At 39.8% G+C, this 21,580-nt stretch overlaps 1 protein-coding gene and 1 long non-coding RNA gene across 2 annotated transcripts; one reads left to right on the top strand and one right to left on the bottom strand.

The window, feature by feature from the left end:
- Positions 1 to 946: 946 nt before the first annotated feature.
- Positions 947 to 1,964, bottom strand: LOC126385041 (uncharacterized). Its single transcript, XR_007569395.1, has 2 exons — positions 1,816 to 1,964; positions 947 to 1,523 (listed from the first exon to the last, which is right to left on the bottom strand). It is a non-coding gene; the product is annotated as an uncharacterized LOC126385041 (long non-coding RNA).
- Positions 1,965 to 9,087: 7,123 nt separating this feature from the next.
- LOC126384658 (collagenase 3-like) lies at positions 9,088 to 12,430 on the top strand. The gene is made up of 10 exons (XM_050035820.1): positions 9,088 to 9,205; positions 9,417 to 9,664; positions 9,752 to 9,900; positions 10,160 to 10,288; positions 10,409 to 10,570; positions 10,756 to 10,885; positions 11,162 to 11,295; positions 11,418 to 11,577; positions 11,683 to 11,786; positions 11,879 to 12,430. The coding sequence occupies exons 1-10, from the start codon at positions 9,107 to 9,109 to the stop codon at positions 11,986 to 11,988; spliced, it is 1,425 nt and encodes a 474-aa protein (XP_049891777.1). The 5' UTR covers positions 9,088 to 9,106; the 3' UTR covers positions 11,989 to 12,430.
- The last annotated feature ends 9,150 nt before the right edge of the window (positions 12,431 to 21,580 follow it).

The raw sequence follows: 21,580 nt of genomic DNA, 5'->3' as shown, positions 1-21,580 counted from the left end.
GCACATGGAAAGAGGTATTCGTTACTGTGTTTGTGTGTTAGAGGGTGAAAATCAGGATAAAATGCCCTTGCTCACAGGTCCACACACTATATTTTCCTAGTATCATAATTACTAATGTGTTACATGGGTTAGGGTTAGGTATTTTGTTTTCAACATATACTGTTCATCTGAACGTGACTGAAATATTGTTTTATTAGGACTGTCCAAGAAACTGGTCAAGATAGCCCAGAACAAAGATTGCGAGAAGCTGAAGAAGTGGCTTTGTAGCATAAAGAACCATGTGTACTGGACAGCAGCCTCCTCTACATCAGGGCCAGAGAGAGTGGCTAAGTGGACCTCCATTCTTAACCATGTCCAAGACATCCACACACATCAAGATCCTGCTTTCCCCCAGCGCTTGCATCCGCAGCGCACCTCAAGAGACAAGAGCAAATGGTTGACAGCAGGTAGATACACACACAAAATTGTGTGTAAAATGTGTTTTTTTTTATATATATATATCTAAAAGATGTTTAAACCATTTGAATTCATGTGATTTTTTTTTTCAGGAACACCAGCTTTCTGCAGGCTAGAAAAGGTGTTGACTAATAAGAGAATTCTGAAAGATGTGGAAAAGCTCAGCCCTCACTATCAGACCTCATCACTGGAGGCATTTCACAGCGTCATTCTGCTTTTTGCACCCAAGAATGTTGTCTTCCCCTACCTTGGAATGTTATGCAGGTGAATAAAACATCACTATCTGTTTAGTTCATTATAGTTTAGTGTGCTTGCTATGATTTTTAAAGTACTATTTTTCCACCCAAGACTCTACCTGGCTGCCCTGCTATGCTGGCTGACCACAGGCAACATCTACAAGTGGAGAGCTGCTGTACAGAGTCAACTTCCCCAAATCTAAACATGGAGAATGCACCGCAAAGCCTGTGAAAGCAGAGCCAACATTCCGTAAGTTTTAAAATCTTTTATTTGAACCCAACCAATTAAAATAAACATGGACACACAGGCATAACACAAAAGGTTGAAAATAAACACAAACAAATAAAATCTGAATTCTTTTTAGATGGTTTTCAAAATAAATAATAAATAAGGAGAATGTATAAATTAGGAGAAATAAGAAGAGACACTTTACAACACTGCAGCACAAGGCTTTTTGGTTCTAGTGCAATTTTCTTGTAAACATTAATTTTTGTTTATTGCACTGCAGACTACGTTGATGCACTGTTGGACCTGATCTTCAAGAAGGTTTTCCAGGACCCTGCCCCATATGTGAACGAGGTGCTGAAACTTACAATCCCTGAAGACCTCTTGGCTCAGTATGAAAGACCCGACAAGCTGGACGTTATAGCCAGTTACGTGTCAAGGTTAAACCAAGGACAGGTCTGAACCCAACATACTGTCCTTCTGCGTCAGGGAACTCTGCACGAATCCTCAGCACCACGCAGGCAGGCAGCACAACTCTCACACTCCTCCCCAGAAAGCCCCAGCACCAGCTTACAAAGCTTCTGTAGGCTAGGTATCTATATTGGCTGGACACAATTCAATAGAAAGTCAGCACTGAATATTCACATCCATGGCAACTGGCAAGTTCAACTGTTCCACTTCAGATATTTATTTTGTATGTCTACAAATGTTTCTTGCAATAAAACATCTTTACTAACTGTTCTGTGTGTTTTCATTGTTTGATATGTAGTTTTCATGTTACCAAGTAAAAAATAGTAAAGATACTATAAGCAATGAAAGATAGAGAAAGCAGTTATGTACTTTCCATCATAACACTTTTGCAATAAATTAATAGTATTTATGGGACTAAAAGCGTACTGCACTATTCCCCTCAGACGTAAAGGTCCATAGTCTGCCCGATAAATATTCAGTGCATTCTGCAATGAAAATACATTCAGGCAGACAGGTTCTAGGCCAGGATGGTCCACCATGCATGATGGTGGCTCAGGAAGCTGCTGTAGTCTTCGTGTAACGTAGAAAGGTGAGTGACAATGGATTACAGAAAAGAGAGACCGTAAAATGACAACCATGTTTGCCCAGTGTTCACACTTAACTTGTGGTATTTCCATACAGCAGATATTCTCGGGCTCTGTAGGCATTTGTTCACAATTGCCACAGGAACACCTGTTTTTAAGCATTGCGTCCGCGTTACTGCAACTGAACAGCAGTAAACGCCAGCCGAGGTTTGGCGAAGCTTTATGATGTAAACACTCGAGGCATGAGAAGGGAGTTGTGATCTGTAACAACATGGGAAGACGGCCACTAAGCCCGTAAAACTTTCGTTAGTCTATGCAGTAACATAAAAGTAATGTCGAGGTAACAAACTTAACTACTAACCACTGAGAAACATCCATGTTCATTCTTGGCTGCTGACTTTCTTCTGGGGCCTCTTGTTGTTCTGGGTCGGACTCCGGCTCGAACATGTACGGTTGCACCGCAGTCTGTTGTCCGGCGGCCATTTCATCAGCAAACTCAGCCGTTGCCATGGTCACACGATGCCGGCCTCACGTCTTCCACAGGCAGGAAGAGGTGGGTGGCGCAAATACCGTCTTTGGGCGGCGCACACAGTAGCTCATTAGCATTTAAAGAGAAAGGCACTGAAACCGGCCATCTGGAGCAGGGCTGTGAAACTGGTGTTTCAAGAACCCTGTTGTGTTCAATCCTTCAGCTTTTTCGACCAAAGCATGTTACTAACATTCCATTTAGACATCAGGGAACCATGTCAGGAAGCAGAAATGAGTATAATATGTCACATTTAACTGGCTGCCATGGCCACAATTTTCACTGTACATACACAATTTATACCAAAAAACGTAGGAAAATTTGTCCTGGTCACAGATATGTTGACATGGAATCTCTCACACGTACACATTTTTGCTGAGTGGCTCCAAAGCGAAGGGAGCGCAGATTTTTTTCTCATTCACTCCCATGTAAACTGAGAGGAATTTCTGGAAAACAGCTGAGGTGCAACACATTTGTAACTCGCTCGTGTGACCACATTTTTGACTCTACACATATAAAACATGACACGTGCGTTCACGAGAAATGGCTCTCAGTCACCATCACTTTATTTTCTTGATTGGACCAACGGTCTGGGAATGGGAAGAACTTGTTTGAGAAACTTCAAACCCATATTAAACAGCCTTTGCTGATCTGCTCTCTCATGAGCTCTCTGTGTGCCCCTCAGGTGCAGGCAAGTCATTAATCGCCATGACAACAGCTACACACACAGACACACACACACACACACATGGCTCTCTGTGTGTGTGTCTCACAATCTTTAAAGGACAGATTACAGGAGCAGAATCTTCATTTGAAACAGCAAATACACATTATTAACCCCTACAGTGCCAAAATGGGCTCTCTAGCGCCACCTAAGCGCACTAAAATGGCCACTGCGGCCCGAAGGAATGTCGTAGACTGCTCAAACCAAAACTGGCGTGTTCGACCTATAAATCACGCGCTGACACCCATGACCTAAATCCAACAGGAAGTGAGCTACTTGCCATTTCAAAGTAAGATTTCCCCTCAAATGTGCTCTTCTTCAAAAAACATCTCCTCCTACACCGTTTATTGTATCGGCTTTAAAGACGCACACATGCCAGCTCAACTGCTGCTAAACAGGTCTTCTGTATAACTTTATCTCTCTCACCATTACTTTATTTTGATGATTGGACCAACGGTTTGGGAATGGGAAGAACTTGTTCGAGGAGTTAAATCTCCACTAAAAGAGGTCACTTCTCTGTTTTCTGTCTGTCTCTCTCGGCTCTTCTGCCAGGTGCACCTACTTCATTACCATGGCAACCGCTGTCACACACAAACTCACAGAAACATGATGTGTGTGCGTGTCTACATCTTACATGCAGAGATGACAGGGGCAGCATCTCCATTTTAACCCTTCAGGTGCCAGAGTTTATTGAGGAAAATATTCCATTTTCATTTCAACATTTCAAAAGGCTGTCGCCTCAAAGTGGTGAGAGATAAAGGCATACTGTAAATGAGAAAAATATTCATCATGACCCAAAGTTTGTGATGGGAGTAAATAAACTCATCTAATTTGCATATTGTGGCGTCACTAGGCGGAGGCCATATTGGATTTCATAAATCTCAGTAAAACAGCATTTTGAACATATTTACACAGTAGATTTCTTTTGTTTTGTGCTGTTTTTCTCATCTCTTCCTCAAAATAAAGGAAGAGGAATCTGATTCTGATCTAATTTGCATATTGTGACATCACTTCTACATACCTACAGCTACAGAAAGCATTCGAACATCAAAACATTCAGCTCTGTAAGGATTTTCTGATGTTTGTGGCAATATGTTTGATATTTCTAAATAATTCACAATGATGACATAAGCTGGAGGCCGAAACGGGCACGAGTGCGAGGTCCCACCCAACGCTGCTTGCAGCTTTAATTATTAATTATTTCCGATAGCCTCCGTGTGAAACCTAGTGTGTTGACCCCAACATTTGTGGTGCCGCCAACTAGTGAGGTAAAAATATGTTGACCCCAACAATGTGATAACAAAAGTAATGTAACATGTTTTTTGGTTTTGGGGTAATTGCAATATTATTACTGAAATTGTATTTGTAATTAATTACACTAGTCATTGCATGTCTTTGGACTGTAGGAGGAAGCAGGTGTACCTGGAAGAAACCGACACTGATGTGGGCTTCCTCTGGGACGCTGACGATGACTCGAAGAATATGCAAACTCCAAACAGAAGGGCTCCCCCACCCTTGATTTGAGCCAGGAGCCCTCTTCCAGAGAGGCGACAATGCTAATCACTGTGTCACTGTGCTGCCTCGGTTAAAGGGATAGTTTGACATTTTGGCAAATTTGCCTATTGCCGTAACCCCTACAGTCATATGAGTAGGTACATTACCTTTAATTATCAGTGCCTGTTGTTCTGAGCTCTTGTGGACAACATGTAGCTTACAAATTCACCACACTATAAAATAATAATGTAATATTACAAGACAGAGTTTTTTTGAAGCCAAATGCACAGCCGGAACTACAGTACATTCCAGACATACAGTACTTGCTGGGCGGAGTGATTTCAAACAGCGTATGTTTTGTGCAGTTACTCCCGTCATCAAAACAACTTTGTTGAGAAGAAGCCAGAATATACAGAGGAAGAGTTACAGGTTTTGGAAGAAGAGAGAGCAAGAAGAGAGGCTGAGGCTGCCGAGCAACCAGGGGCTGAGGGGAGACCCAGAGCCGGCATGGATTGGTGGTGTAAATGTGCGGCTTACTGGCCACTTTATTAGGTACACCTATGCAATCTAATACAATGCAATACAACAGCTCTGCCACACATTCTACGTTTACAAAGCTTTTACATTTTCAGTTTTTGTTGACATTGTCAGAAAGGTGATTATTCTACTTTATCATTGAGGTTGTAGTGGGTGGTGCTGGTGTACTGGAGTGCAATATATTGAAAAGTGTTCCTAATATTTTTGTCCCCCTTAATTAGACAAAATTAGGAGGCCACCCCAGTACACCACCACCATTCACTATGACCTCAATAATAAACAAAGTAGAATCATCACTTTCTAGACAATGTCAACAATAACCGAAAATGTATAAGCTTCGGGAAAAAAATCATGGTATAGCCGTTCTACTGGATTGCATGGAATTACATAGGTGTACCTAACAAACTGGCCAGTGACTGTATGTTACATACATATGTTGATGGTGGGATGGGACGAGAGTATGCCTCAAAATAATCACCGGAACACGGGGAGAACATGCTAACTCCACACTCATAAATCACCACAACTCCTGAGGGAACAACAACATAAAATGTTCCCTAGCAGTCTGCGTTTGAACCACTCTTGAGCTTCTGCGCTCCATCCTTTCACTGTAGTCCTCCGGTAAAAAATGGTTGGAGTGAACAAACATTTTCCAGACCATTTCCACAGGCGTGTTGGGGTCGATGTCCAGCACAAATAGCCATTGTTTCATCCTGTCCGTATTTTTGGTTGGTACTACGTGAAACTTCACTCTGCTCCATGTCTTCGGCTTGTTACCACAGCCTTTTACAATACATGTGTAAACCATGATTTACAACAACACTCTGTAAACTTTTCTCAAACTTTCTGGTGCGTCCAACTGACGATACCGCAAATGCAAGGCTGCAAGCAATAACAACGGCACTGTCTCAGGTGCGCACTGTGTCACTCCGCCCAGTGGTTTACTCAAGAAAGTAGTTCCGAGTATTTGCTTCATGTGTCGTAATGTTACTTAATAATACATTATTATTTCATAGTGTGGGGAATGCGCAAGTCATGTGTTGTCCACTAGAGCGTTTCATTTGATGGTGTATTTGATTAGTTTTGAGGGAAAGAGGGAGCTGTACCGTTCACCTCCATTTCAGTGGGCAGCTCTGCCCCACCGATCTCAGAACAGCAGGCACTGACAATTCAAGGTAATGTACCTTCTCATATGACTATAGGGATTACGGCAATAGGCGAATTTGCCAAAATGTCGAATTGTCCCTTTAAATTTAGTGGTCAAACTTATAACTAACTAACTTATTTATTTGAATTCCAGAAATGTCAAAAATTTTGATGAACTTCTTAAATTAAGTTATAAACTGACTAAAACACTGTCATTTTTTATCACATGCAAAAAAAACTTCAGTCCATTAAAATGAGGGCAGATTCTTGAAAGCCAGAGCTGCACAAAGCTAATATGTGCTGTTACTTGTTGATATATAACTAAGATATATATTTTATTTTATATAGTATAGTAGTATATAGTATAGTTAATTTTATATTAAGATCTTTTACAGAAAAACTTAGGATCCTCTTCTCTACAGGTGATATGAGGCATTTACTACATTTCACTTCTTAATTAGAAGAAGAAATTCATACACTAACGTTTTAGGGTTTTAATTAAATTCTTCTAGATGGTTTATTACATTTATGAATGACATGTCTGTAGCTGTTACAATTTTTATAACATTTTTGCTGGAACAGTATTTAATTGGCTTATACTTGATCCATTTAAAAAGGTCTGTATTGGTATTATCAGATTGATAGATAGATGTATTTTGAGCACTGAGCTAAAAAAATTTACATTTTATGTAACACAATAATGAATCTTCATTCCCAGGAGGACTTGTACATTTCTTTAGGGGAAACATCAGCCACAAATGTAATTCTAATTCCAAACATCTCTACCAGCCCTGTTTATGAGCTGCTGGAATGCAAAAAGAAGAATGCTAATGAAATACTGACAGAGAGACATTTAAAGAGAGAACTCCATGTAGTTTGATGACAATGGTGCTGTGTTTCAGCTGTGTGTGTAAACACAAAGTGTTACATAACTCGTATATTTAGTAATGACCACAATGTATCACACAGCAAATTTGGGAAGTGATGAGAAATCCAGGGAAGTGGTTAAAATGTTACCTCAGTGCATAATACAGTGTTGTAATAGTGGCATTTGTGTTTGTATCATAGTACAGTTTGTGTGTTGTGTTTGAATTTAAAGTTAATGTGTGTGTGTTTTTAAATGTATGTGTTTCATTCAAATGTTGCTGTTAGATGTGTTTGTTTTCAAGATTTTTTTATTTTTTGCTTTTTTATTGCAAGACATGAATTCTGTCCGAATCCATCTACTGGTGTTGATCAATTTACATGACACAAGACAGTGTGAGAAACATTACTGCGTCTTTGTCTCTGCTGTTAGGAAAGAGTGACCAAATGTAGCTTTCCACTAACATTACATAACATGTACAGCGTGGTTGCAGACGATTGCAGACACATCCCGTGGATAATAACCACCTGCAGTTGACTCCCACAGCTCCTTCTTCAAGTAAAAAATGTGTCATGTTTGTTATGCAGACCAACACTCGCTATAAAGGTGGTTAGAAAGTAAACAGACTTTAATGTTTTCATAAATTCACCTGCATATTTCAGTAATAAACATGCTTAAGACAAAATTAATTCATATTTGGATTTTGTGATTTGACTTCTGAATAAAATTGCAAAGCACAAATGACTCCAGGGAAGTACTCTATAACCTGTCAGAACTTTGAATTTAAAATGTAAGGTGACAGGATTTTGTTCATAATGACATGAAACAACATGTCTGTGTATGCAAGAGAAAGACTGGCTCAGTAAAATGTGAGGATCAAATAGGCTCTCACTCACTCACTCAGCCCAAAAACACCCAAACAAAATACAAATATAGAGACTGCATGGCTCACAATGTATGCATTTCGTTGAGAATGAAGTAAAGCAGAGCAAAAGTAAAAGTTGTTGGCACCCCAATCATCATTGATCTGACATTTTATTACAATATTTAAGTACCTCATTTTTAATGTAATTAATTGTATGTTCATTTCGGGTAATATTTCTGTTCCCAATCATTTGTTTGTCTTTTACTTTTAATAAATACTTTACTGATTTTAATAAGATTTGGTAGAAAATGAGGAGAGGGCACCAGGAATCTTCATTATTTTGTAGATTCAGACACAACCGACAAAACGTTTTCATTCTCAGATCCATTAAGCAGCTTCAATCCTCAGTAGATGAACTATGGGCATTTTAAATGATTGCTTAATGTTGCAAAATAAGGCATTTTTCTGGAGTGTAATATAAACTATCGCAGGTACCTGACTTAAAAGAAAAGCCGCATTTATCCTGCATGTCTATCACTGTTTTCAATGTTTTAAGGCAGATCTGAATGTCAACTAGCAACAGTCTGTTAATTTTTTTTTTTTTAGCTATAAGCAAGACAACTGTTTAAAAACACAAAACACAAAATTAAACACATGAAATTTGCACGGGATTCTGAAACATATATACTAGTCATAATTTTTATGATAAATGTATTAATTGTTGTTATTCTATTTTATGAAAATTTTCCCAGGCAGAGTGTGTTACACTTAAATAATGTGTCATGCCATCAATATTACAGTGTCTTGTTTTGGGAAACTTTTTTGTTGGGTGAGTAATCAACGCACAACTTCCTCTCTTATCCTTAAAAGGAATATTGAGTCACTGACTCTGGGGTGTAGTTGCTCAATATGCCCTGTCCTCAGCCTATATAACAGCTGCCTGCAGCTGAGAAACACAAGTTGTATTTGAGAAAACATGAAGACTTTCAATCTGTGCATTCTATTAAGCCTGGCAGTCACAGTTTACTGTGTGCCATTACAGCAGGTTACTGCGCAAGATGAGGACTTTGCAGAGGTTTGTATTCTTGCTTTGTCTTTTCTGCACATATTCTTACTATTTTGCATTATAGTGCATGTGAAAACTTTAATGTTCTAGGAATTCTGAATGTCACACTGCAGCTGTAATAGCTTTCTGCTTTGTAACCAACCCTCTTCCTATATAGAGTATAATGTGCTCTCTGCAACTGATGCATAATTGAAAATCAAACTCCTGTCCTATCTTGCAGAACTACTTGAAGAAATTCTTCAACCTAACAGAGGAGAGAGGTCCAACTATCAGACGGGGGATCAGCCCAGTGAGCAGGAAGCTGAGTGAGATGCAGAGATTCTTTGGTCTCCAGATTACCGGGACGCTTGACGCTGACACGTTAGAGACGATGAAGAAGCCCCGCTGTGGCGTTCCGGACAGCAACATTGCCCATTACTCCACTTTTGGAAATAATCTGAAGTGGGAGAAAAACAACCTTACCTACAGGTGAATGATCTGAAGAGAGAAAGAGTATGAAAGAATAACTGTAGTAAGTCTAACTAATAATATCCTTTACTATTTTCTGTCCTGCAGGATAGAGAACTACACACCTGACATGTCTCAGTCAGAGGTAGATGACTCTATAGAGAAAGCACTGCAGGTTTGGGCCAAAGTCACTCCTCTGAGATTCACAAGAATCTACAGTGGCACGGCTGACATCATGATCTCGTTTGGCCGTCAAAGTGAGTACAGAATTTTTCCAGTTATATACTCTGTCTGTGCTCAGTTTATTTGTTATGATTTTCCACGAAGCATCATTGCTTTAACTAAGTGTTTTCTGCATCTGGAATCACATTGGAGAGCTGATCAATTGTAGCACTAAGATGCTTTTAGGAAAAAACCAAACCAAAAAAAACCAACATTTTTTAAACACTAATTTCGTTAATGGCTTGTAGTTGTATTTGTTTGCAAAACTTGACATGAGTGTGTTCTTGTTAACAGCACATGGTGATTATTACCCCTTTGATGGCCCTGATGGAACTCTTGCCCATGCCTTCGCACCAGCCCCTGGCATCGGAGGAGATGCTCATTTTGATGATGACGAGACCTTCACTTTCCGCTCTAACACAGGTCAGTTTGTTAGTAATACACAGCATAGTGTGTCTTTTACTCACTAACTGCTGTCAGTGACATGATCTAATCATGGAGAGGAGCTATAACTGACCTGTCATTCTGTGTTTTCTGCTGTAGGCTACGTCCTCTTCATGGTGGCTGCCCATGAGTTTGGCCACTCCCTGGGCTTGTCTCACTCTAAAGATCCTGGTGCTCTCATGTACCCTGTGTACACATACAGAAACCCAGACACCTTTGTTCTGCCCCGTGATGACGTCAACGGCATCCAGTCTCTCTATGGTCCGTACTGACTGGCTGGATCATTAATGCCTGTTTGCACAAAGAGCACTCTGTCTGACAATCTCTTGCATAGTCTATTGTAATAATAATAATAATAATAATAACAATAATTACTATTATTATTATTGTTATTATTATTATTACTTTATTGTTGTAATGAAATTTTGGTTTCATTTAACCCCCAGGTGCAAACCCTGATAAGGATCCATCTGTAGAGGAACCTAAGCCCCCAACTACCCCTGATGCCTGTGATTCAACCATGACCTTGGATGCTGTGGCCACCCTGCGAGGAGAGAGGCTCTTTTTCAAAGACAGGTAGCCTATTGTAGACATACAGATTGCTCAAATATCTGGGGTCCATGAAGAATTTGTCTCTTGACACAAGATCTGACACATGGACTAATAAATGTTCTTTTTTTTTTTAAAGATATTTTTTGGGGCATTTTTGCCTTTAATTGATAGGACAGCTTAAGTGTGACCACAGGCTGGAGTCGAACCTGTGCCACTGCGGCAACAGCCTTGTACATGGGGAGCCTGCTCTATCCACTAATCCACCAACACCCCTAATAAATGTTCTTGTTGTGTTCTCAGCTTCTTCTGGCGGAGCTACCCTCAGAGCAATACACCTCAGCAAAGTCTCATCACAAACTTCTGGCCCAATGCTCCCACCAACATCAATGCCGCTTATGAAAGCCAACAGTCAGACAAACTCTTTCTCTTTAAAGGTATGTGTTCTCCTTATCTACCCAAGTCTTTAATGTGACACAAATTTCAAGCCTTCATTATTTACATTTACATACATACATGCATACATATATATATATATAAAAATTTAATCTCTGTACAGATCAAAGAGTGTGGGCTTTCAGTGCCTATGATCTTGAACGTGGCTATCCCAAATCAATTTCCAGTTTCGGTCTGCCCAGAAGCGTGAAGAAAATTGATGCAGCACTTTATGATGTTGAATCTGGCAAGACTCTGTTTTTCGTAGGCAGCAATTACTACAGGTGAGTTCAAATAAGGTGATGTGGAATTATTGAAGGGACTGGATTAGATATGATGATGGTTTACAAGGTGGTGAATCAGTCTAATTACTGTCTGTGTTTTCTCAGTTATGATGAGGCCACAAAGAAGAGGGACCAGGGATTCCCCAAGAGAGTGGATCAGACTTTCTCAGGCTTGACTGGCAAGGTGACTGCAGCTTTCCAGTACAGAGGCGAGTAACAAAGTTTGTCAAGTCAAGATTACAAGATTACTTAAATGAGAAAAAGGTTGCAGAGAAACTAATACTAAGCATCTGTTCTGCAGGTTTCACTTACATCTACAGTGGACCCTACATGTTTGAGTATAGCTTGAGGACTGGGAGGTTGTTCCGTGTGCTGAGGAACAGCTACTTCTTGCGCTGCACTAACTACTAGAGCAGTTTACCAGCTAAGCTGTTTATGTCGCCAATCTGAATGACAATAAGGGCAACAGAATTAAAGTGTCCATAATAATACATCTTACAATTAATAATAATATTGTTATGGTATGTTTTATGGTATGGCTTTTTTTTTTTTTTTTTTTTAGATAATTTAACATTATTTGATGTTAGTTTATTTATGTCATCTTCATAATTTAATTATTGCTTTTATTTTTGTTGCAGTATTTTTAATTTTGAGTTTAATGTAGTTAAGCTGTAGAATTTTGGAGCTAATATATAAATTAATTTTGAAACATTGTTACAACTGTGCATGTCTACACAGCTTTATTCACCACTGTGACAAAATGAATGTATGCAAATGTTTAAAAAAACCCCAAATGTGACACAGTGATACAAATTAGCACCTAAAATGAGCAAATAAAAGTTGTTTAAATACATTTTAAGTATGTTCTGTTGTTATTTTGCAGGTGTAGATCAAGAGATAATGTCATGATTGCCAAGTTTCAGTTTCAGACAACTTTATTTATGCCAAATGGGCAATTCATTTGTAGCTTTCCTGTTTTTTTTTGTTTTTGTTTTTTTTTGAATATTTTATTTTCAATTTTCCATTTTAACAAGACATACACAGCACAGAAAATATACACACAGACATGGCTCCAAATCCCTCTCCTGTCCCGAAGGCATACAAACTAAGAGAGACCTAACTCAAAAGGGTAATAGGTAATACTCAAGAAAATAAATAAATACTACAAATTAAAGAAAATAATAAAATAAATCAAAATAGAATAAATAAACACAACCATACGAGAGGCAATGTAAATATGGCTTATTCAGACAACTAATGATGTATCAGTCCATTAACATTTTTATACAAAATCTGACAAAGGTGTTGGTAAAGTATCAACATAGGTCAAGTATAGCTGCCAAATCTTCAGAAAGGAGTCATATTCATTTCTTAGATTGTACGTGATCTTTTCAAGTGGGATGCATCGGTTCATTTTCAAATACCTAGCTATGGGGAGACGGGAATCAGACTTCCAGGTCAATGCTATGCACTTCCTGGCAATGCACAAAGCTATCTCCAAAAACCTCTTCTGGAAGTTCTTTAAGTGCATGCCAATGGTTGTAAAATTCACCAATAGGCAAATTTGTGGTCCCAATGGGAAATTAACACACACACGCAAACGGAGAGAGATACCCATGATGGGAAAACAGCCCCAAATGTGACGGAGACAACAGCTGGGAGCAGAAGCGCTTGTCGACCAGTGTGGAGAAATGCGCGTCTGGTGTGAATGGGCTCGCGCGAGAATTTCGGTGCGCTGCACTTCGCAGCACTTCGTTGGCAGTGTGGCCCTGGCCTAACTAGGGGCTGGTACAAGGCAAGCCTGAGCCGGCCCTAACTATAAGTGGTACAAGGCAAGCCTGAGCCGGCCCTAACTATAAGCTTTATCAAAGAGGAAAGTCTTAAGTCTTAAATGTGAAAACGGTGTCTGCCTCCCAGACCGTAACAGGAAGATGATTCCTCAGGAGAGGAGCCTGATAGCTGAAGGCTCTGGCTCCTGATCTACTTTTGGAGAATTTAGAGAAACCCTGCATTCTCAGAGTGCAGTGTTCTGGTGGGATAATATGGCACTATGAGCTCTCTAAGATATGACGGAGCTTGACCATTTAGAGCTTTAAAAGTTAAGAGTAGGATTTTAAAGTCAAGTCTGGATTTTACAGGTAGCCAGTGCAGAGAAGTTAAAACAGGAGAAATATGATCTTGTTTCTTAGTTCCTGTTAGTACACGTGCTGCTGCATTCTGAATTAGCTGGAGAGTTTTTAAAGACTTACTAGAGCTACCTGATAATAGGGAGTTACAGTAATCCAGCCTTGAGGTATCAAAAGCGTGGACCAAAAAACGCTTTGAAAAAACGCAGTCCGTAAGGTTTGTTTTAAATGAGAATTAAAAGACAAATCTTGATCAAATATTACTCCAAGGTTTCTTACGGTAGTGCAAGAGGCCAGAGCAATGACATCTAGAGAAACTATGTCAACAGATAAAGAGTCTCTGAGTTGTTTGGGGCCAACAACAATAACTTCAGTTTCGTCTGACTTTAACATAAGGAAATTGGTGCTCATCCACGTTTTTATGTCTTTAAAGAGGCAACAGATAGGATTCAGAGTTTTTTAGCTTGGCGCCACCTAGCATCAGCGGTGTTGCTCACACTATCGCAACAACCAAATTGACCATGGGGATGAGAGATAATCAATAAAATGTAGGCTGTAAAGCCACTAGTATACCTCTATGTATATGTAGAATGAGAAGGTGTGTGGACACTATACTAAATAAATGAGTAAAGAGACCGAGCAACAATTATCAGATATATCTGAAGAAAAAACAAATAGTAATGCAAATAATTATACCAGAATGCACAGTACCAGTACAAACAAGTCACAGTAAATTATACCAATATGTACAGTATCAGTACAAACAACAGTAGACACGTAAGGGATAATGTATAGTGAGCCGGTGACTGTTGAAAAATAACTTCAATAGGGAAATGGAACCCTGACGCACAGCGGAGTTATTTTTCAACAGTCACCGGCTCACTATACATTATCCCGCTTAGTACATGGCTTACTACTAAAACATTCAAATGTTACAACTGGCATCAATATTATTAAATTGCTGGCAGAGTGTATTGACAGAGGAGAGGCGTTCACCAGACAAACGGGAGCGGAGGAGAGGATTTTACTCCACTTCTCCCAGTCGGAGATGCTGGGTACCCAGTAGCTGCGAGGGCTGCCCTCACATTTATGGCCAGTGACCGACATGATCTCCCTTCTCTCCAGGACAGCTTGGGAGAGCTGTGTGGACTAACGTTAACTGATTTAGATGCTCCTCAGTCTAAGGCCGTTCCAGTGAAAAGTCCAGTGTTCACAGCTGGGGGTAACAATCCGTGTAAATCCATTTATCATTCGTTCATTCGTTTTTCAAAATAAAACCAAATATAAAAACCAAAATAATGACTTGTTTTTTCAATATTTGTTTCCAAAACCAAAATGAAAAAAACGGATAACGACTCGTTTTTCAATTTCCGATTTTCTGTTTAAATGGAAAATGGAAAAAACGGATAATGGGCCGGGATTTGGGCCTTTCACACACTTTCAATATTTTCATCTCTCGCACATTCCGTGACCCAGAAGCCAAGTTTTTTTTTTTTTTTTTTTTTTTTTATTATTATTATTATTATTGAAAAAATATACAAAGATATCATACAAAATATCAGGACAAAAACGTTACATCAGTGAATAAAGGCAAAAAAATAAATAAATAAAGGAGGCTCGAGGTACTTGTATAAAGAAATAAATAAATAAAGGAGGCTCGAGGTACTTGTATAAAGAGATCTGCGGAGGAACTTTTGAACTTTTGAACGCATAGCAGTGCTCCATTCTCAACTGCTTGTGGCCTAGTTGTGGCTTTAACCCCATCTTTATTCAAGAGAGTGGTAAATCAGTTTGAGAGCATTATTTATTGACTTAACGTTCAGATTTTATAATATTGTTGGGGTCAACACATTAGGCTTCACACGGAGGCACCAAAAATGTTGGGAACATAAATTCCGGTTTCACATGGCAGCACCAAATATTTTGGGATCAATATATCAGGTCTCACCAAGAGGCACCAAATATGTTGGAATTTAAATTGGCTATCGGAAATAATTAATAATCATTAATAATAAATATTTATTAATAATAAGTAATAATTATGTTAAAAATGTGACTTAATTAACATTAAATCACCTCGTGGGGCACCATTCCCGTAAAGGGAAAAATGATAGCCAGTTAAAGATATCAGTCTCATAAAATACGCTAAACTATTAATTTGGAGTTTTGATTAATAATTAAATTTATGACAACAACCAAAACTAACAGTAATGCCTGAAGGATTTCGGAGTTCTTGACGCAGCAGAGGTTAACTATTCATTCACTCTTATGCAACATTAAACAGACAGCAGGCATGATTCCAAAGAATTATATTTATTCACAAACTAGCAAAGCAAACACACAAATTCTACTAACTATATACAAGCTTGGTGTGTATATGTGTGTGTGTGTGTGTGTGTGTGTGTGTGTGTGTGTGTGTGCAAGAGATAAAAGAGAAAGACAAGTGTGGTGATCAAGGAGTCGTTTGGCCTACAAAACAAAATGGCTGACAACAGAGAGCTACCAAAATGGCCGAATCAAGGCTGGCTTCAGGTCAGGGGAGGTATTCGTCTGACCGTGTGGTCAGGACAAAGACAAAGGAAAAGAAGCGGTAACTCTGAGATGCCTGTTTGGGTGTAGCTCTGTTGAAAGCCTATTTGTTCATGAGTCTATGTGAATGTGATATGTGTTGCAAACGGTCTGGATTAGTGCAGAGACTGTTTAGTTGGGTGCAGAGACTGTTTAGTTGGGTGCAAGAATCTTTTTGTGAACAGCATTAGCAAACTAAACACTTAGCTTTGGCGAAGCCAACTAATCAATGACCTAACTGCAAACAAATCACAACAATAACTCAGTAAACAGCATCAAATCACATACAACAAGTTAACAGTCTTGCTTAGCCTGTAAAGCTGTGATAAGCTATGCCCAGTTGTTACGTTACCGATCCTTGAGTGGATGGGAGAAAGAGTCACTTGGTGGTGTACTGCTTTGTTAGCCGGCAGAAGAACACTGGGAAGGTGGTGGCTGCAGTCTTTGTTGTGTTCTTTGTTCCAAAGGTGAAACTCCGAGGAAGCTGGTCGCTCAGGGTTTAGCAGAGTTAGACGCTGGGTGCTAACTCACTTAGTTCCTTGTTGCTGGAAAGCTAGTTGCAAACCTTGTGTTTGCAAGAGAGTCTATGATCCATTGCCCTCCCTTCAGTGGTTTGGGGCTATGGAACAAGGGTCTGGGCCTCTGCTGTTCCAGGCCCAGCCGGAAATAGGTGTGCACTGCTACGCAGCTGTAGAGCAAGAGAGGTTGTCTGAAGGGAGTAGACCTTGTACAGATGCCTGTGACATCAGAGTCACATGTCACTGTAAAAGTCCTGTCCATTTCTGCTCTCAGATTTCTGCCCTGCCACTGCCACTCCCACCCCCAGGGATTTATTAAATGTTCTTCCCTTGCTTTCTTTACAACTTTTGGCATAAAGGGACTGTTAATTTTAACATGTGCGCCATATATAGGTCATATATATATATATATATATATATATGTATATGTATATGTATATATATATAGATATATATAGATATATGTATGTATGCGGCTATTATAGTAAAAAACAACAAATACAGGCGCATGTGTGTAAATTGTAAATTAACAGTCCCTTTACCGCTTGATGCCTGAATGTATTTACAATTATATAAAAAATAATAATAATTATATGTGCATTTGCTTTCAAGCTGATGCTAACTAAAGTGGAGATTGTTAATTTCTCTTTAGCACATAGAATAGATATACATTTAGGTATGATACAAATTAGCAATAACAGGAATAAATGGAAAAAAATGGTAAAAAAAAATAAAAATAATAATAATAATAATGTTAAAACATATTTTCCCGTCTCAGGTATGTAGATTTTATTGATGTCACACAATTATTTTCAATGTCCTGACTATAACACCAACTATTATAATCCAATGTGAAACAGAGCTCAAGCTTTTCACTTAGAACACTGGTGCTAGGAAGAGCATCATGATTTCCATCAGAGTCTTCATCACTGCTGCTCCTGTTGTCAGTACTACTGCTGCTTACATCACCTGGTGTAGAAAAAAAGAAATCACTATATAAGAGTGGAGACATTTTTATCTATATTATATACACATCTTGTACACATGGTTACATTCACAAACATATGGCCATGTGTAAACCGCAAAAAGCTGAAAGTCTACACGAAATTATAGCATTATTACTGCTGTTTTTTTATAAGATTATCTATTTGGCCTGTTGCTTTAGGGCAGCATGAAGTGGGGAAATAGAGAATGGGGGAATGACACGGGCCGCAGGCTGGGATCGAGCCCGCGACTGCTGCGGCGAGGCGGCGCCTCTGTGCATGGGGTCTGTGCATGCTGTGTACAGACTACACTCCTAACCAGGTGATGAAACCGGCAGCAACAGGGGCGTCGGTAGCTTAGTGGATAGTGCTGATGTGGTGTAGGAGTGTAGTCTTCATCACTATCCCCACTGTCAAGACAGCTGTCATCACTTTCGACTGGTGGAACCATGGTTTGAAGTCCACCTGGTCGCTTCCCATTAAACATTTTTATAATGTTTATAGAAATTAACTAGAATGGCATTTCCCAAAGAAAATGTATGTGTGTTGAAATCCACCTAAATACAGCATTATTTCTATGCTGCCGTTATGGCCGAATGTGGCAAATTCGTGAGTCGCGACAAACATAAATCTTCAAATAACATAAAAATTACTCACCACATGAAGTCTATTCCAATTTAGAACATGGCACTCAAATACTTGATTCTGATTGGTCAATCAACAAAATTTTGCAGTGTTTATTTCTTGAGGTATCACCGCTGCTCTGCTGTTCTGTTGCTCTGTTGCTCCGTTGCTAGGGATGCCATAGCAACGGCCTTAGACTGAGGAACATCTAAATCAGTTAACGTTAGTCCACACAGCTCTCCCAAACTGGCCTGGAGAACAGGGAGATCATGTCGGTCACTGGCCATAAATGTGAGGGCAGCCTTCGCAGCTACTGGGTACCCAGCATCTCCGACCAGGAGAAGTGGAGTAAAATCCTCTCTTCCGCTCCCGTTTGTCTGGTGAACGCCTCTCCTCTGTCAATACACTCTGCCAGCAATTTAATAATATTGATGCCACTTGTAACATTTGAATGTTTTAGTAGTAAGCCATGTTCTAAGCGGGATAATGTATAGTGAGCCGGTGACTGTTGAAAAATAACTCCGCTGTGCGTCGGGGTTCCATTCCTCTGTTGGGAGTTATTTTTCAACAGTCACCGGCTCACTAGCTATACATTATCCCTTACATATCAGCTGTAGAAGCAAACAATAAGCTGGCACGTATTGTTACCTTAGCACAACTTACCTCATATTGAACAATTTCTCCAAATTTGCAGCCTCCACACGCAGCGGTTGTTAGCCAAAGTGTTAGCTTCCATGAACCGGATGTAGTTGTCACTCCGACCGGTCCGACAAAAAAACAGTGCTTGCAAAAGAAAAAAAAATTGGCTTCTGGAGACATGAAAATATTGAAAGTATATGAAAGGCCCGAATCCGGCCCATTATCCGTGTTTCCATTTTCCATTTAAACAGAAAATCGAAATCGGAAAACAAGTCGTTATCCGTTTTTTCATTTTGGTTCTGGAAACACATTTTGAAAGTCATTCTTTTGTTTTTTCATATTTGGTTTAATTTTGAAAAACGAATAAACAAATGATACACGAATTCATAACTTAGCTGGGCGATGTCCGTCAATAGCTGCCTCCGTGAGAAGAGAACAGAAGGAAGGGGGGGGGGGGGGCTGGGGGGGGTATCACTGTCCGAGGGCTGCCGTATAATGGCAACGAGGATGTCAGCCAACCAACACTCCCTACCCGGTCCCTGGTTGTGGCAATTTGCAATGCTGGCCAGCTAGGAATTAACTAGCAGCCAGTACAGTACAGTCCTCTCTTGTCTAGATAACATTTAGCCATGTTACTTACTGATCCATTAGAAAGAAAGCTAGCTGGACATCGGTTTTAAAGCCTCTTTGGTCACAGAGCTCTCTCCATCTCTTGAACGCCTGACTGGGGTTTACTCTTGTTTTTCCTCTTCTTTTATCACTCTCCTTTGCCTCCTCAGACAGAGGAGCTCGTTTTCTTTCGCTAGGCCGTTTGTCACTTATTTCCAAACTTTGTCCGTCTGCCATTGTGCTCATGACTCGACTATCTCATGCCCAACGCCTCATAAGGACCAGCTCCAGTCCCTGATTGGCTGACCGACCAGTTTCGCAATACATTTTGTAATCAACATTTTTTATTTTCAAAGGACACACAAAACAAACAACAGTACAGTAGCACATTAACAATTAAAATAAGGGAAAACAAGACAGAGCCACGAGATGAATTTTACAGAATGATAAAAAATAATAATCCTGTCAGTTATGAATGAAAAATTAAATATACATTCACCAACCAAATAAAAGCAGTAGTGGACTGGAAGAAAAAAGACATTATTAAAGGACATTATTACATATACATGTATTACATATCCGTCAGTTTCTTTAAACTATTAAAGCTGGAACGTCTGAGGTCTTACGTTATTGTGTGGTAAGGTGTGGGAGGGGTGTAGCTCTTCTTTTAAGGTAGTCTCTTATGGATACAGCTATGTCTGACCATGCCTGTACAGTAGTGGGTCTGGCTCTATTGAGCCGTGCCGTTGTACACTCAAGAGAAGCTACACTCTGATAGGAGGCCATCCAACTGTGAATCAAGGATATGTTGGGGTTATACCACAATGACAGTATGGCCTTTTTTGCTGCAGTTAGGCCTGCTAACAGTAATCTACGTTAGTTCAAATTGAGAGATAGCGACAAGTCATCATTGAGTAGACAAAGGTGGGGACTAGGCAATATTGCGGATCCTAATAGCTCTGACAGAGACAACATAACCTGAACCCAAAAGTCACTGATCACTGAGCATTCCCAAAACATGTGCATTGTTGTACCCGGCATCTGAGCTTGGCAGTGAGTACAGTTAGGATTAGTAATCAGTTTCATTTTAAAGCATTTGATAGGAGTGGCATATGCTCTATGGATCATCTTAAAATGTATAAGTTGATGCGCCAGATTTTTAGAAGTAATGTTTAGAATGGACCATATGCGTTCCCAATCAGGCTCTGAACTGGTGCTGTGAAGATCTTTTTCCCACACCTTTTCAACTGCCAGTGCATTAGTAGATCGATCAAGCAGAGAATTATATATACGCGTGACTAACCCTCTAGAGCTCTGCCCAGGACCAATCCACTTCTCCATAGGGTGTTCTGGCAAGGGCTTGTCCCAGGGCACCCCATATGTTTTCATGGCCGATCTGAGTCTTAAGTAGAGAAAGTAGGAGGTGCCTGGTAGGTCATAGGTCTCTTTAATATCTTGAAATGTACAGAGTCCGTTGTTGTTAATAATGTCACCATAAGTGGAAACACCTTTATTTAACCACGGAGGAGACGTAAAGGGCTGCCCGCCTGATTGAAAGTGATGATTATTCCAAAGTGGAGATGTTTTGTGAAAGGAACTTATGTTGTCCATCATCAGCGCAACGTTTTGCCACGCTGCTATAGAGTTGATTATAATGCTCCCATAGCGCAAGTTAATGTTTCTATGCCCCCTGCCCGTATACAGTAGGACTTCCAGTCGATGGGGTTTCACCCGTGCTGCCTCTAAGGCCCGCCAAGGGATCTCAGATTCTCTGTCCCTCCAGACATGTAATGGCCTAATCTGAAAGGCATAATAATAAAAATTTAGGTGGCCTAATCTGAAAGGCATAATAATAAAAATTTAGGTTAGGAACAGCCAACCCTCCGGTGAGTTTGCTTCTCTGTAAGGTTTTAAGTTTGATTCATGCACGCTTTCC

This window comes from Epinephelus moara, chromosome 3 (genome assembly GCF_006386435.1).
Source record: "Epinephelus moara isolate mb chromosome 3, YSFRI_EMoa_1.0, whole genome shotgun sequence".
In the NCBI taxonomy this organism is placed as follows: Eukaryota; Metazoa; Chordata; class Actinopteri; order Perciformes; family Serranidae; genus Epinephelus; species Epinephelus moara.
Note: the sequence above shows the minus strand (reverse complement) of the source record. Positions and strands in the feature narration are given on the sequence as shown.